A 17,671-nucleotide genomic window follows, 5' to 3' on the forward strand; every position below is an offset into this window, starting at 1 on the left:
CCCAGTGAAGTGACTCCCTTAGTCGGACTCCACGTATTGTGGTAGTCCCCATCGAGAGAACATTTCTCTGACCAGGATCCTAGCTGTTCCCAGGGCAGTGGCTGTTCGGCATGGGAAGGCTTCCACCCATTTGGTGAAAACATCCACCAATACTTGGCAGTACTTGTAGCCTACCTGGGCAGTGGGTAGGGGCCTGATGTAATCGATTTAGATCGACTGCCAGGGTCCCTCTACCCTCCTGATATGTCTAGACACCTTCGAGGTTTCTGGCCATGCACACCAGACAGCTAGCACAGAACTCGCGGACGTCTTCCCTGAGTCCTGGCCACCACCCTGCCTGTTCCACTCGTTGCCAAGTGGTCTCAGGTCCGGGGTGTCCTGCTCCTGGACCCTCGTGGGCCAGCTGGAGGAATTCTCTCCGGTGTTGTTGCGGTACTACCCATTGCTCCCCCATGAACAGCATGCCTTCTTTAATGGCAATTGCTGCGGTGCCGTACAGGCCTTCTACCTTTTCCCCTTTTGTTAGTGTGTTCAGGACAGTTTTGAGGACGGGGTCCTGGGTCTGAACCGTTACCCCCATCAATGGCCCCGAGAGCTGGCGCGATCTGCAGGTCTTTCTTGAGTTGGATAAATACTGCCTCGCAACCTTTGTCCCATTCCCATTCCACTCCCTTGTGTAGGAGTCGGAGCAGAGGGGCTGCTGTGGCTGCATAATCCTCAATGAAATCTCTACAGTACCCGGTTACCCCTATAAAAGATCTTACTCCTGTTACTGTGTTGGGGGCGGGAAGATTCTGCACTGCTTCCCTTCTAGCTTTGTCTATGTCTCTTTCCCCAGCGCGCACAGCCAATCCCAGGAATTTTACTTCCTTCAGGCCGATCTGTGCCTTCTTAGGGTTTACTTTAAGTCCTTCTTCTTTCAGCAGCTCCAGCAGCTCATCCAGCAGTGGCCCATGTTCCTCCCACTCATCGGTGAACAGGAGCAGGTCATCTACATACTGTACTAACTGCTGGAGTCTGCTGAAACTCTTTAAACAGTTGGCCATACACTGATGGAAAATACTGGGGCTGTTGTTGAAGCCCTGAGGGGTCAATTCCAAGTATATTGCTGTCCTTTAAAGGTAAAAGCAAATTTGTACTGATCTTTCCTTCTTAAAAGTATGGACCAGAACCCAGTGAAAGTATCCAGCACGTGAAGGTGATCGCGGAGGCTGGGATACTTCCAATGAGGTCGGCGACAGCAGCAACAGTGGGTGCACAGGCGGGGATGTTACGGTTGAGTACTCGATAGTCCACTGTGGCTCTCCAGAAGTTGTCCGATTTTTTTAACCGGCCACAATGGAGAGTTCACATGGGTAGTTATTGGTCTCAATACCCCCTGTTTAACCAGCGAACCCAGGGCTGTTTCCATGTCTGCCTCCGCCTCCCTGGGGAAGTTGTACTGTTTCTGTGGTCAGGTCATGGGGTCCCCATCTATGCTAACCTTGACCCTATTTATTCTCCCACAGTCATGTTTGTGAGTGGCAAAAGCTGCAAGGTTTTTCCTCACATATTCTTGATATTCTATCGGGGTGTTACTGACCAGTGATTCAAGGTCGTAACCCTCCTTTGGTTTCATGGTGCACACCGTCCCTTTTCCCTGTTTTCCCGGGATAACCATCACTTCACTCTCCTGTCCGGTACAGACTGATCCCCAAAGACAGTGGTTCTTAAATCCACTAGGATCCCGTGGCCTTGGATGAAGTCAGCCCCCAGGATCTCTCTCCCTTCCTGCTCCCACTTCATCAGGAGACGGGTCCACTTAGTGTGGAGTGTACCTAAATGAATGGAGAGCGGAACGGAGAATGAGCCAGTCTGTTCAGTGCCTGTGAAACCCACCAAACTGTAGGGTTACACAGAGGTCAGGTGACGGGGTTAGCTGCATAGACAAGGGTGCTTGAGGCACCTGTATCCAGCAGGTAAGTCCCTTTCACCTTTTCCACTTCCATCTGTACGGACGGTCTCCCCCACGCAACATACTCGAGGGAACACAGGTGGACAGGCTGTGCCTGTCCTAGTCACGGTTTTGGTTGGGAGGGGGCAGATGGGATCTCGATACCGGTGGTGGTGGCTACCTTGCCGGGGCTATCTAACATGGCTCGCAGTGCAGTTAAAAGGGTATCAAATGAGTGGGAAGGGGCTGGCTTATCTGTCTCGGTCTTTTGGGCAGGGTCTGGAGAATTCTTTCCTGAGCTATTCTTCCAAGGATTTTTACAATCCTTTCTCCAGTGCCCACTCTTTCCGCACCCGAAGCAGTACGTTTTGTATCGGAGGGGTTGCCCCCCTCATGGCGCCATTCCCTCTTATCTTGGCTAGGTCAGATTTCGTGAACCCTTCCCTTTTGTGGGTGCTCTTCTGTCCCTCTGCTGTTTCTGTAAGCTAGGGTCAGCTGCCTAAGCACTCCCTGTTCTGTGGCTTGGGGATCTCTTGGGTCGAACCAGGCCTCAGCCTTGGTTTTTATTCTGGGTAAACTGTTAGCTACTAGGCTTCGGAGCCAGTGTGCTAATTCGTCCGGGCTTAAGTGATCTCTGTCTATGTCCCCACTACAGGCGCTTTTGTATACCGGCCACAGTCGGTCTGCGAAAGCCTGTGGGGTTTCTCATGTGAGCTGCACTGTTTTCTCTACTCTAGAGAAGGGACTCCTGTCATTGCAGCCCATAGCTTCTAAGATGTCCTTTTGGATGGCAGCAAGTGTTTTCTGTCCTCTTTTGCTCTCAGTAGAGAGGGACTGGTACAGTTTGCTGTCTAGGGATAGGAAAAGCATCTTTGCATGGTCAAACTTAAAATCACTCTAATAAAGAACCATGCGCTACACATTCAAAGGGGGTTACAGTAAATTATACCTCCCACCTCCCAATACCTACTTCTAGCTAGGTTGGACTCCAGGGCATGCAGGGACTATGCTTACCAATCCTTTTGATAGTTAACAGTAGATTGCGGTTGTTTTTCCCTTGATACCATGTTGACTATGGTCGGTCATTGCTGCAATGGTGATGTTCTTCCTTCCTTCAGGACTTCAGGACTTCAAGGCTGGAGAAGTTAGTTTACAACTGTCGTGTTGGTTTCTCACCTTGTCGTGATGACATACTCGCAGTATAGCACCTGGTGTAGTATGGCATCTGAGGTAGTAGCAGCCTTGTAGCTACCTGGCAACCACCTAACCTCTGTTGAAAACAAGGGCCAGTTATACGATTTCAGAGTTCTAATCTTGCCGCCAAATCTCTTCAAAATCCTTTGTATAATTTTGGCGGGCTTGGTTCTTCTTTGTAATATTTTGTCGGGCTCGTTAAAAGTTGATATGTTTTGGGTGAGTTGATGTTCGAAAACTGTTTCCTGATGGGACTATTAGTTTGGTAATTGCAATGTCCTTTTGTGCTTAGTCTTTCGCATACAGGCTGGATTGGGCCTCTTTGTGATGTATGTGCTGAAATGGTTGTCCAGACCCATGTTGATGGATAGCTACCTCTGGGTGATTTTGTGATGTTATTATCTCTTGTGGGGGAAGGATTTTCGAATAATCATTCTTCCAGACAGGTTAACTCAGTCCTCACACCCAGGTAGCTTCACTTAATTAGACTGTATCTTGCTAGTTCCGTCGGTCCACCCACAGCCTTGAGTTTGTCTTTTAAAATCCAAAATTCTATTAAAATTCGTAGTTTCTTCCATAAGCACTTTAGAGTTCCAAACTTTTTGGTAGATAGTCCAAATTAAATTTCCTTTCGAATGAGCCCAAACACAGTGGGAGGTTTCTTGTGAATTTTGCATTCCTTCAAGTGAGCTCTTTGTTGGCTGAACAGTCCAATAAGAGAGCCACAGACTCTATCACAGGTGGAACAGATAGACGTTGAGGGAAGGGGTGGATGGGACAGGTTTGCCGCACGCTCTTTCCGCTGTCTGCGCTTGATTTCTGCATGCTCTCGCCGTTGAGACTCGAGGTGCTCAGCGCCCTGCCGGATGCACTTTCTCCACTTAGGGCGTCTTGGGCCAGAGACTCCCAGGTGTCAGTGGGGATGTCGCACTTTATCAGGGAGGCTTTGAGGGTGTCCTTGTAGCGTTTCCGTTGCCCACCTTTGGCTCATTTTCCGTGAAAGAGTGTATACTGACCCAGGAAAACATTGCAAAATGCGTTTTTTGGCGTGTAATGCGCATGCGCCAAAAAACAACTTTTCCGATCTGTCAAGTTCTGGCTTGACAGGTCGCACGCATCTCGGCAGCAAGAACAAGATTGCAGTATTTGCCCATCTCTTGCCCAGCAAATGTCCGTAAAACTCTTACGCCTGGTAAAAGCAGGCACATAGCTTATTTCTTACCAGCATAAGAGTTTTAAAACATATGAAAACATATACAAATTAAAATTAAAAAAAACATTTTAGTGTTTAAAAACCCTGCTCACTAAGATAAGTTTATTTTAAACCATAATTTAAAAATTCTATTAAAAAAAATCGGAAAATATATATTTTTTTCTAAGATATTTATTAACTTTAATTTAAATTAATGTTAAATATGTGATTTTTTTAATCCTATTTTTTATTGCTGTTTTGTTTTTGAGGGAGGGAGCGTTTCTCAATCATAATAATGAGAACTCCTACTTACGGAGTTCCCATTATTATGAATGAGAAAATACTTTATCTGGATTGACTGCCCAGTGCCACGTGACTCCAGCTCCAGCTCGACGTCTGTCCAGACGTATACGCACTCAGTTGTGCAGGGAGAGGAGGCCTCAGGACCGAGATCTCTGGTGGGCGCAGCAGCAAAAGAATTGAGTCGAATGCCCGCGGAAAGAAGGAGCCGGGATTTCAGGGCTATTGTTATTTGGAACACAGACTTTTACCTGACCAATCTCTCGTTTCACGAGACCGGCTTGAATCTGAATGTCATGGTGTCCTTACTCGAGTTCGTTGTCGATTTTGTCCAGACCCAGCGGACAGAGTTTGAGAACTGTGTGCCTACAATGAGTATAATTCAGCTCAGGGGCACGTCCGGGTACGCAACCACTGCTATGGCGATGGAGATGTTGAAAACACTGTGCTGTCACCCAAGGAGAAATTCAAAACTGAAATGTTCCTTGTCATCATTGATCAACTAATTAGAACCTTGAAACACCGCCTTGAGCATACAAGGAAATAAACTGTAAGTTTGGATTCCTATCCAAGCTAGCCACTTTCTCGACTCATGAGATCAAGCAAGCCACAGCAAATCTTGCCTGCTCCTATCCCAAAGATCTGGAACCTATGATTGAAAGTGAATTCATCCAGTTTTCTAGCTTGGTGGCATTCTCAAAGGAGCTTCAAACTTAAATTTGTGTCAAATTTAAATTTGTGTCAAACTAAGTCAGCAGAGCTGAGAATGTATCAATTCCTCCATACACACGCCCTCACCCAAACTTTTTCAAACATTAAAATAGCGCTTCGGATATATCTGTCGATGATGGTATGAAATGGTGAGCGGTCCTTCTCCAAACTAAAACACATCAAGGATGAGGTCAGGAATCGAATAGAACAAGATCGATTTAATAGTCTTTCAATCATGAGCATCGAGAGCGAAGTATTGAGAAGACTTGACTTCTCGAAAATCATTGACGAGTTTAGCTGACAAAAATCTAGGAAAAGACCAATGTAATGTTATACTTATAGTTGCCTCTGTGGAGAAAATGGAATGCAAATGACAAATGATGGTCTTCCAAAAAAATTGCACTGTTTTGTTCTAAATTGTTGTCATTGTCGATTTAGTTTCAAAATGTAAGGATTTTTAAAAATTAAAGCATTGTTGTTTATTGTTTGTATAGGGCTTCATCAAGGTATTAGTTTAATTGTTTGGAAACATAATAAAATATTAAATGAATGTCATCATAGTACCAATGAGAACCTAACCGGAGATGTAGACCTGACCTGACCTTGACCTGATGCAGACTCAGTATAGTGCCCTGTGACTTAGCTCACTAATGTCATTTACTGTAGGATGTGAATGGGAGTAGGGGGACCCATGGCCGGGATACTGCCCGGGGCCCGAGGCATCCTTACTCCGTCCCTAGATATATATTACATGCATATACATACAGTGTATATGCATGTGAAAACAATTTGAATATTTCACTGGTCATGTTCTTCAATCATTGGATTATTTTGGTTCTTTTTCAGAAAACAAGTTTATTTCATGTACAGTTCTCACTCCAAGTGGCTCGGTTTAAAGTAAAACCCAGAGACCTCATGCTCCATTATGACTTTTTTCAAAGAGTTAAACAGCTGCCGACTGCATACAATTATGGAGAATACAGGGAAGTCTTTAAGGACTATGGAACTCATTACATGAGTGAGGGTATACTTGGTGGAACCTATGAATATATTTGGGCAGTTGATGCCAAACAAATGGAGAAAGACGGTAGGTTTTTTTTAACTGATTTAAGTATTGAACAGCATTTTTTTTTTCATTTCACGGGGCCAGAAGTAGTCATGCAGATAGGGCATTTGTCTTAACAATAAAGGGCAAGACTCTGCTTTAAGGAAATATGTTCAGCTTTTCAGGAAATTGAGCTGGGGAAATACGCAAGTTCAAAATACTATTTTAGGAGAGTGTGATGTAATTTTGTTTCTGGCACTCCTGCTCGTTGATGAAAGTACGCTTTCTTTAAGCTATCGTCTCCAATGCCTCATTCTTGGTTATCCCCGTATGATGCACCATCCATGAGAGGTTCAGAGAAGAGGGAGGGAGAGGAGTAACCTGTTCCTCAGACTTTGCCATTGCAATGCTGAAGGGAATTACAAAGACTTGCATCAGTAGTTACTTTTCTTATGATTTTCCTTCCTACCCTTTGGGAAACACTTTGCGATCAGGAATATAATTTGCTTGCTATCATTCTTTGTCATTCCACAATGGGGCTTCAACATGCTGTGCCGCCACCATGCCATGTGCTGCATTCCTTTACCTGATTAGATGAGGGAAGCTTACATGATTTATACTTATAAAATGGGATACCCAAATGTTTGTTGAGAGTTGGTCCAGAAATGTAATATTGGTACATGCATACTTTTGGATTAATGTGCTTCAGTTTCTTTTATTTGGCACTGATATCAAATATATAATTAATATCACAAGTAACAGAGCTGTATTTTATAGCGTCACACGTCTCTGGCCATCTCTTAAAATAAATGCCTGTAAACAGAGACAGAAGATTATAGTGATGCATAAGCTGATTGCTAGGAGAACTCAGCTAGTGGGAAAACATTTGGTTGGGAAGAGCAGATATATGATACCACCACCACCCAGCAAAAAAGAGAATTAACATCAAATGAACAGTGTGTGCCTTGGTCAGAAAAGAACCTGTTAAAGGCAGTGTATTTATTATATGTCCATAGAATTTTAAGCTTTGCAGCTATTTCCTGTAATAAAAGACATTTGCCCTGAAGTTCCTGGGGAGGGGTCTTTCGGGCAGTGTGTGGATTTGGGGTAATACGGGATTATTACCCACCCACCATTGACATCATTAGAAATCCAGGAATCAAGCCTCTCCTTTATGCACCACTTGCTGGGCAGGTTGGATTTCTTGGGTCTCTGAAATGAGAAAGGCACATGGGTAGGTTTGTGATGAGTGTTGGGGTGGAAGGCAAGAGATGCATGCTTTCACCATGTGCAGCTTTAAATTAAAAGAGATTGTGAGATGAGGGGGAGGTGGGAGGTGAGAAGGAGGATTACGTATGAGGATAGGGGTACGATAATACGGTATAGGGGTACGGTAGCATAGTGGTTATGTTACTGCACTAGTAATCAGAGAATAGAGAGTCGGGATAAATGCTTCATTCTCAGGTTGGCAATCAGTGGGGTGCCGCAGGGATCAATGCTGGGACCCCAACTATTTACAATCTATATTAACGACTTGGAAGAGGGGTCTGAGTGTAATGTAGCCAATTTTACTGACGATGCAAAGATAGGAGGAAGGGTAATGTGTGAGGAGGACATAAAGAGGCTGCAGGAGGACATAGACAGGCTAAGTGAGTGGGCAAGAATTTAGCAGATTGAGTATAATGTTGGAAAGTGTGAGGTCATGCATTTTGGCAGAAAAAAAATCAAAGAGCAAGTTATTATTTAAATGGAGAAAGATTGCAAAGTGCCGCAGTACAGCGGGACCTGGAGGTACTTGTGCATGAAACACAAAAGGATAGTGTGCAGGTACAGCAAGTGATCAGGAAGGCCAATGGAATCTTGGCCTTTATTGCAAAGGGAATGGAATATAAAAGCAGGGAAGTCTTGTTGCAGTTGTACAGGGTATTGGTGAGGCCACACCTGGAATACTGCGTGCAGTTTTAGTTTCCATATTTACGAAAGGATATACTTGCTTTGGAGGCAGTTCAGAGAAGGTTCACTAGGTTGATCCCGGGGATGAGGGAGTTGACTTATGAGGAAAGGTTAATTAGGTTGGGCCTCTACTGATTGGAATTCAGAAGAATGAGAGGTGATCTTATAGAAACATATAAGATTATGAGGGGGCTTGACAAGGTGGATGCAGAGAGGATGTATTCACTGGTGGGGGAAACTAGAACTAGATGGCATAATCTTAGAATAAGAGGCCGCCCATTTAGTACTGAGATGAGGAGAAATTTCTTCTCTCAGAGGGTTATGAATCTGTGGAATTTGCTGCCTCAGAGAGCTATGGAAGCTGGGACATTAAATAAATTTAAGACAGAAATAGACAGTTTCTTAAACGATAAGGGAATAAGGGGTTATGGGGAGTGGGCGGAGAAGTGGAGAGGGTCCATGATCAGATCAGCCATGATCTTATTGAATGGCGGAGCAGGCTCAAAGGGCCTTATGGCCTACTCCTGCTCCTATTTCTTATGTTCTTATGTTCTTATGTAATCCAGATGCCTGGGCTAATGATCCAGGGACGTGTCCAAATCCCACCATGGCAGCTGGGAAATTTAAATTCAGTTAATTAAATAAATCTGGAATAAAAAGCTAGTATCAATAATGGTGACCGTGAAACTACTGGATTGTCATAAAAACCCAACTAGTTCATTAATGTCCTTTAGGGAAGGAAATCTGCCATCCTTACCGGTCTGGCCTATATGTGACTCCAGACCAACAGCAATATGGTTGACTCTTAACTACCCTCTACAGTTCAAGAAGGTGGCTCACCACCACCTTCACAAGGGCAATTAGGGATGGGCAATAAATGCTGGTCTTGCCTGTGACACCAACATCCTGAGAACGAATAAAAAATATACTATCATCTAGTATTCTTTCAGCTCACCTCTGTCCACAAACTCAGTGATGCCCCTCTCAAGAATGGCCAGCACTATCTCCTCCATGGGGGTGAGCTTATGCAGGCGCATCCATCCCAATTACGAGTCCAGTAACATAACCACTATGCTACCGTTCCTTTTGAGAGGTCATTAAACATCTTCCTGCATGGTGTCCAGGTCCTCAGGGCTAAGCTGCTGATATTCACAACAGTGACGGTCTGTTCCCATTGGACTTTACCTTGCTGCTTGGAGGTCCTCCTGGCCTCCTGTGGAAACAGCACTTCTCTCCTCAAGTTTACCTCCTGCACCAAGGCCTCCAGTGCTGCATCGGAGAACCTAGACACACGTTCTCACACCTCTTGTCACATAATTTTTCTTTTCTCCTCCTCTCACTCTCTTCCCCAGTTAGTTCAATGAGCTACTGTAGGCAAAATGCACCTTCCCATGAAGATGTGCAGACTGCCTTTAAGTAGTGCAGGCTAGCTTTAAGTGGTGGTAGCCTTGCACGAGGTTGGGCTCCCTGCTGAGCGTTCAGCCATTCTGCAGCGCCTTGAGCACTGGGCTGAATGCCGCAATCATGCTAATCAGCTGGCAGCATGAAGTTTGCGTGCTGCCTGCATTCCTTTGAACGAGCATGGGTTAATCACGTATCGCGATCCCCATGCCCTTTTTCGGGGACTAACAAATTTCTACATCCTGATTCCTCATGTTATAGAATATCAGCAATGACTCAGAATTAATATACAATGTTTAAATATGAAACCAGAGATTTGGATTACAATATTCATAATTAATGTGTGCCTTTTCATTTTGCGGTGTGTGTATATATATATATATATATATATGTTTATCAATTCCAGAAACCATAAGCAAGCTAATTTCAAAGGATAATCAGTCCAGATAGCAATTTTTTTTTTTTGCCATGCCAGTAGGCACTTCCATTTTTCTGGTTCCTTTTTGAGCTGATAAAATGGTCTCCAACTGTATTAATAATACAGATAGAACCACGTTTTCACGTACGAGCTGGAGGAGCTTGCTTCACCACTATTGGGGGATTGCTGCTGGGGGATGATAAAATGTAGTCCTTTGCAACCTGTGAGTACTGAAAGATACAGTAGATGTAAAGCGTTCTAATCACGACATATGTATCTATGGAGTCCTGCGGTGAATGAACAGGACTGTTGTTCAAACCAAACAAGTGCTGCCCTAAGATCCAAAATTAATTACACAGCTGCTTTGGAGATAATCACATTTGCTGTTTAGCTCCTAACTACTTTCCCGTGGCCCGGCTGCAAGGATCATAGATAAGAATACTATTTGTGCTGTGCATGACATGCAGAATTGATTATTTGCACTGTTAGCTGGAACTCATAATACTTTTATAATTGCTTGATTGACTTGCATTACACAACGAAAGTTCAATGAGTGACAGTGAAGAGGAGCTTAACTTCAGAGCTTATATTTCACTGACTGAGGGGCAATTTTAATAGTCCTTTGTTGGTTCCGTTTTTTCCCATGAGACGTTAATTGCAGGTTTAAAGCCTACAGTGCAGGAAACCACCAAGGTTGAAAAGTGTAAGAGAGAAGATAAGAGGAAAATTGGGGATCAAGAGATTCTAACTTGGAGTTTTAAGAGTGTGCAGGTTGTAGATATACAAGAACACTGAGGGAAAGAAACGCTGGGCAAGAATTCATAGCTCCCGGAGCCTAAGGCCAGGAATTTCCTCAGAGCTGCTCCCGCTCCACCACGGTAACTTTGCTGGAAGTGTGGCAGAGACCAGCTTTCCACCACATGACTGTCGAAGTTACCTTGAAGATAACCTGGTTGAAAGCTCAGTGCCTTTAATTTGTTTTTCTCACAAGCTCAATAATAAACACAAAAATACAAATTCCAAACTTCCATTTATATGGTTCTTTTAGCATGCAAAAACACCGCAAAGAACTTCAGAGAGGCATTTAAAAAAAAATAGATGCCGAACCGAAGAAGAAGACTTTTGGAGAAGTGATAAAAAAAAAGCTTGGTTTTAAACGGGAGCTTTAAAGGAGCAGAGGGAGGTGGAAATGCAGAGAGGTTTAGGGAGGGAATTGCAGAGCTTAGGGCCAATGGTGGGGTAAAGGGAATGGGGATGCACAAGGGGAGGGTTTAGGGCTGGAGAAGATTAAGGAGGTAGATAGAGGAAAGTCCATGAAAAGATTTAAACACAAGGATGAATATTTTACATTTCTTGCATTGAGGGACCAGGAGACAATGTAGCTCAGTGACCACAGGGATGGTGGGTGACTTGATGCAGCATAGAATAAAGGTAGCAGAGTTTTAATTCAGCAGAAATTTATGGAAGTTGTGAAATGGGATGCTGGCCAGGAGAGTACTGGGATAGTCAAATCTGAAGTTGACAAAGGCATGTCTCAGGATTTCAGTGGCAGATGAGTTGAGGTACAGCAGCGGTGGCAATGTAATGGAGGTGAAAGTAGTCTGTCTTTGTGATGGAGAGGATATAGGATCGCAATTTCAGCATGAGGTCGAATAGGGCTCAAACAACGTTTTGTCCGGGCACGGCGCCTCTAATGACTCCCGTTAACTTCCGCAGGAATTTAGTGGAAGCGGTAACCCATAGCGCTCAGCTCCGCTGCGCTGGCATTGAAGACATCATCACCATGCACAACGGCCCTTTATCACCCAGACCCTATATTGGGTATCGGCCCCTGAAGCTGCGCCGGGCAATGACAGCGACAGCTTCAGGGGACGTGAACTGGGTGGCAGGCGCTCGCGGCACGATAGTTAAAGGGGCGGTGTAATGCATTCAAAACAAACTGCTGATTTTTATGCTGCGCTCCGTTGCCGCTTGGAATGCGGGGTCTGTGCCACGATTGGTTAGTCTGTCACTCTGCACAGAATCCTCCACTCCCCGGTAAGACCATTTGTATGGTGCAGAGTTTACAGCTTGGATCCTTCCTTTTAAATAAGGGGAGAACCCCTCCTACACAGCAGTGTTATGTGGCTCAGTGTGCAGCACGGCGCCCCACTCCCGATCCTTCCACTATTTTGCGCCCTACTTTCTTTCAGGGGCGTTAACCCCAATTTCTCGTGAGAGGCAAGACTTCTGCACCTGGCGCAATGTCTCGCGCCTCGCGAATGTTACTGTCCCCAAACTGGGTGCAACGGAATTTTTCCCCGAATAACTTTAGTCTTCCTAATGTTGGACTGAAGGAAATTGAGGCTCATAAGAACATAAGAAATAGGAACAAGAGTAGGCCATACGACCCCTCGAGCCTGCTCCACCATTCAATAAGATCATGGCTGATCTGATCATGGACTTGTAGTGTCCCTGCACCTTACTACAAACTCACATGAGGCATATATATATCAGACACGGTCACTCTGTGACCTTCACCTTTATTCTCAGGACCAAGGAGTGCTGACCCTGGGTGGGACCTCCCCTTTTATACCTGGAAACCCAGGTGAGGAGTGTCTCCCGCAAGTTCACCCCCTGTGGTCAGGGTGTGCATTTCTAGGGTACAGGTACAGTGTACATGAGTTACAGTTACATGACTATGTCATTGCAAGATGGTTAAATACATGACAGGACTCAGCTCCATTTCCCCGCCCGCTCCCCATAACCCCTTATCCCCTTATCGTTTAAGAAACTATCTATTTCTGTCTTAAATTTATTCAATGTCCCAGCTTCCACAGTTCTCTAAGGCAGCGAATTCCACAGATTTACAACCCTCTGAGAGAAGAAATTTTCCCTTACCTCAGTTTTAAATGGGCGGCCTCTTATTCTAAGATCATGCCCTCTAGTTCTAGTCTCCCCCATCAGTGGAAACATCCTCTCTGCATCCACCTTATCAAGCCCCGTCGTAATCTTATACATTTCGATAAGATCACCTCTCATTCTTCTGAATTCCGCTGAGTAGAGGCCCAACCTACTCAACCTTTCCTCATAAGTCAACCCCCTCATCCCCAGAATCAACCTAGTGAACCTTCTCTGAACTGCCTCCAAAGCAAGTGTATCCTTTCTTAAATATGGAATCCAAAATTGCACGCAGTATTCCAGGCCTCACCAATACCCTGTACAGCTGTAGCAAGACTTCCCTGCTTTTATACTCCATCCCCTTTGCAATAAAGGCCAAGATTCCATTAGCCTTTCTGATCACTTGCTGTACCTACAAACCATCTAAGCAGTCTGGCAATGCACATGCAATGTAGAGTAAGAGAGGTAGTGGAGAGGTAGAGTTGGGTGGTATCAGCACATATGTGGAAGCTGACCACAGGTCTATGAACAATGCCACCAAAGGGCAGCATGTAGATGAGGAAGAGGAGGGAGCCAAGGACAGATCCTTATGAAAGTCCAGATGTAATAGTACAGAGCTGGAGTTGCTGCTCTGACTACACTCAGATAGGTAAGAGAAGAACTAAATGAGAATGTGCCACTAAGCTAAAAGATGGAGAGACACTAGAGGAGGATGGTGTAGTTGTTCATGTCAATAGCTGTAGAGAATTCAAGCAATTGCTGGAGAATTCATTGCTGCTCATAAGGAAGCAGTGGTGCTTCTATATATATATAAATACAAGTCTTTCTTTCAATGGGCCCTTCAGAAAATGCCAAGAGAGGAACAAAACGTATATATGGGCTTATTCGAGGAGGATTCAAGACTGGGATGAAGGGCCTGGATAGGGTGCATAAACCTTTCCTTTTACCTTGAGTTTAAAAAGTTGAGAGGAAGAGATTCAATAGGGTAAATAGAGAAACTAGTATTGAAATCCAGAACAAGGGGGCACAATCTTAAAATTAGAGCTAGAACATTTGGGAAGAAAATCAGGAGGCACTTTTTCCACACAAAGGCTAGTGGAAATCTGGAAATTTCTTTACTAAAAGACTGTGGATACTGGGTCAATTTAAATTTTCAAAGCTAGATTTTTGTTGTATAAATGGCAACAAGGAATATAGAACAAAGGTGAGTAAATGGAGTTGAGGTACAGATAAGCCATGGTCTAATTGAATAGTGGAACAGGCTCGATGAGCTGAATGTCCAACTCTTGTTCCTATGTTCCGAGAGAAGTCAAGAGAAAAATGATCAGAGCTAGAATAATGGGTTCCAGTCTGGAGCAATCCTCAAATGCACAAAAGACTGCACGCATATGAAATCCAAATATTAATTTTAATATTGTTTCCTGAGGTGTAAAAGCATTAATGGAAACTGGAAAGTAGTCTTTCAATTCCACTATGGGAAGAGCTGACAGTCTATCTATTGTGCCCTGAAGAAAGTGTCTAGCCGAAGAAAAGATGCGTTGATGCATGTAAATAGAGACAGAATTGATAATTGTGACATCGTTGCCTTTATTTATTTTATTACTTTTCTAATGTTCCCGAAGTCTTTTAAATCATAACATTAATTATAAATCATTAACATTTTGACTGATAGCATTTTTCTTCTTTTAATCTTTAGGTTACACATTGAATGATGCTAAAGACTGTGCAAAGGCAGGTTTTAATCTAGGAGGCAACATTGAAGGAGTCTATGTTGCTGTTGGAGCCAAAGTTGGAGCTTGTTTTGGTCTTCTGAATGTAAAAGGAGGTATATCTACCATTATAGGTTTTCATACAAAATTAAAACTGCATTTGTCCATTACATATTTTCATTGAACTGATGAATAATTATTAACCTAAATAAATGTTGAGCTCCCTTAATAGCTCAATTGGTAAACGCATTGCATAATATGGTACTGAGACAACTGTATCAGGAAGGTCCCACGTTCCAATCCTGATTATTGCTGAGGTAGGTCATTGAAGCAGTTGAGCAATATAATTGGTTTTATGGATGTAGGCTAGGGACAGAAAAAAAACAGTCCTGGGTTCAACTCCTGATTGTTATACAGTGACTCCTTCTGTAAAGTATGTATGGGCGGGTGTCTTGTGAAAACAGGATTGAAGCCAGTTTGGGTCACCCGCTCTCCCCAGTGGTTGAATGGCTGCTAACACAGACTATGGCATTATGCACACCCAAGAAGACCAACTACATGGGTGAGGTACCAGAAGGTCTTCCACACCTGTGGATGACTTCAGGAGAAGGTGTGAGAAAACTGATGGAATAAAGGGGATAAAGGATATGTTTTCTTCACTTTTTCCTTCATAATTAATTCTAATTGTATATCCATTGTGCTAGATGGTATTTCCCAATCAAAATACACGGAAGACTTCATAATATTTGTGCGAGGCGGAGCAAGCGAGCATGTGACAGCTCTTGCTCACAAACAGCTTCCAACTGTCGAACTGATACAGGAATGGGGCGATGCGGTCGAGTACAGCCCCGAAATCATTTCATTTACGGTAATATTTCACCTGATAAGAGAATTTCAATATTAGAATTAATAAAAGGAGTCATCATGCAGTATGAGTACTTTAATCCCTTAACTGTTGACTCTCCCAGAGTTTCATTTAATATGCATTTGTGAAGCTTTTCTAACCATGACATATGATGACAGAGCACATTTTATCTCCACATAGGCCTCCCCCGTTCCCTCGATGATTCTTTCGGTAAGTATGTCCATGGTGGTCACCTCCAAGGGAGTTGAGGGCTTGTCATTATTGGGCTCTCCTCCAGTCTCTTTTCTTGTATTTGTTGTCATCTTGTCATAAGAATATAAGAACATAAGAAATCGGAATAGGAGTAGGCCATAAGGCCCCTCGAGCCTGCTCCGCCATTCAATAAGATCATGGCTGATCTGATCATGGACTCAGCTCCACTTCCCCGCCCGCTCCCCATAACCCTTTATCCCCTTATCGTTTAAGAAACTGTCTATTTCTGTCTTAAATTTATTCAATGTCCCAGCTTCCACAGCTCTCTGAGGCAGCAAATTCCGCAGATTTACAACCCTCTGAGAGAAGAAATTTTGCCTCATCTCTGTTTTAAATGGGTAGCCCCTTATTCTTAGATTATGCCGTCTAGTTCTAGTCTCCCCTATCAGCGGAAACACCCTCGCTGCATCCACCTTGTCAAGCCCCCTCATAATCATATCATATACATTTCAATAAGATCACCTCTCATTCTTCTGAATTCCAATGAGTAGAGGCCCAACCTACTCAACCTTTCCTCGTAAGTCAACCCCCTCATCCTCGGATCATCAACCTAGTGAACTTTCTCTGAACTACTTCCAAAGCAAGTATATCCTTTTGTAAATATGGAAACCAAAGCTGCACACAGTATTTCAGGTGTGGCCTCACCAATACCCTGTATAACTGTAGCAAGACTTCCCTGCTTTTATACTCCATCCCCTTTGCAATACAGGCCAAGATACCATTGGCCTTCCTGATCACTTGCTGTACCTGCATACTATCCTTTTGTGTTTCATGCACAAGTTCCCCCAGGTCCCGCTATACTGCGGTACTTTGCAATCTTTCGCCATTTAAATAATAACTTGCTCTTTGATTTTTTCTGCCAAAGTGCATGACTTTCCAACATGATACTCCATCTGCCAAATTTTTGCCCACTCACTTAGCCTGTCTATGTCCTTTTGCAGATTTTTTGTGTCCTCCTCACACATTGCTTTTCCTCCCATCTTTATATCGTCAGCAAACTTGGCTACGTTACACTCAGTCCCTTCCTCCAAGTCATTAATATAGATTGTAAATAGTTGGGGTCCCAGCACTGATCCCTGCGGCATCTCACTAGTTACTGGTTGCCAACCAGAGAATGAACCATTCATCCCGACTCTCTGTTCTCTGTTAGTTAGCCAATCCTCTATCTATGATAATATATTACCCCCGACCCCATGAACTTTTATCTTGTGCAGTAACCTTTTATGTGGCACCTTGTCAATGCCTTCTGGAAGTCCAAATACACCATATCCACTTTATCCACCCTGTTCATTACATCCTCAAAGAACTCCAGCAAATTTGTCAAACATGACTTCACCTTCATAAATCCATGCTGACTCTGCCTGACCGAATTTTGCTTTTCCAAATGTCCTGCTACTGCTTCTTTAATAATGGACTCCAACATTTTTCCAACCACAGATGTTATGCTAACTGATGTCATCCGAGCAGAGAAGTAATTTTGACATGTTGTAAATTGAAGCAATGACCGGCAAATGCCCATCTGCAGCCAATCCTGTTTTTCAGTAGCTGACCATGCATCATTCAGCTAGACTATGTTCAAATCATTTGTTGTGTGGAGGAGAACTGTTAAGCAGTCAATGTACCAAGTATTTCAGTTAGAAGTTACATCTTGACATCTGTTTGCTTGAGCATCTATGATAAGCAATGAAATATTGTAAGGTTGTCTTAGGGCTTATCATGTGTCAAACTGCATTTGTCCATTACATATTTTCATTGAACTCATGAATAAGCATTAACCTAAATAAATGTTGAGTTCCCTTAAAAGCTCAATAGGTAAAG

The 17,671-nt window shown here is 43.7% G+C and overlaps 1 protein-coding gene across 1 annotated transcript in view; it reads left to right on the top strand.

Annotated features, from left to right (window-relative positions):
* dab1a (DAB adaptor protein 1a) overlaps window positions 1-17,671 on the top strand; it is a 210,103-nt gene that overhangs the window by 187,620 nt on the left and 4,812 nt on the right. The window contains exons 22-24 of the mRNA XM_070888232.1: window positions 6,177-6,417; window positions 14,724-14,852; window positions 15,441-15,604. Coding sequence (XP_070744333.1) covers window positions 6,177-6,417; window positions 14,724-14,852; window positions 15,441-15,604 — 534 coding nt within the window. The remainder of the gene's footprint in view (window positions 1-6,176; window positions 6,418-14,723; window positions 14,853-15,440; window positions 15,605-17,671) is intronic.

Source organism: Pristiophorus japonicus, chromosome 8 (genome assembly GCF_044704955.1).
Source record: "Pristiophorus japonicus isolate sPriJap1 chromosome 8, sPriJap1.hap1, whole genome shotgun sequence".
Classification (NCBI taxonomy): Eukaryota; Metazoa; Chordata; class Chondrichthyes; family Pristiophoridae; genus Pristiophorus; species Pristiophorus japonicus.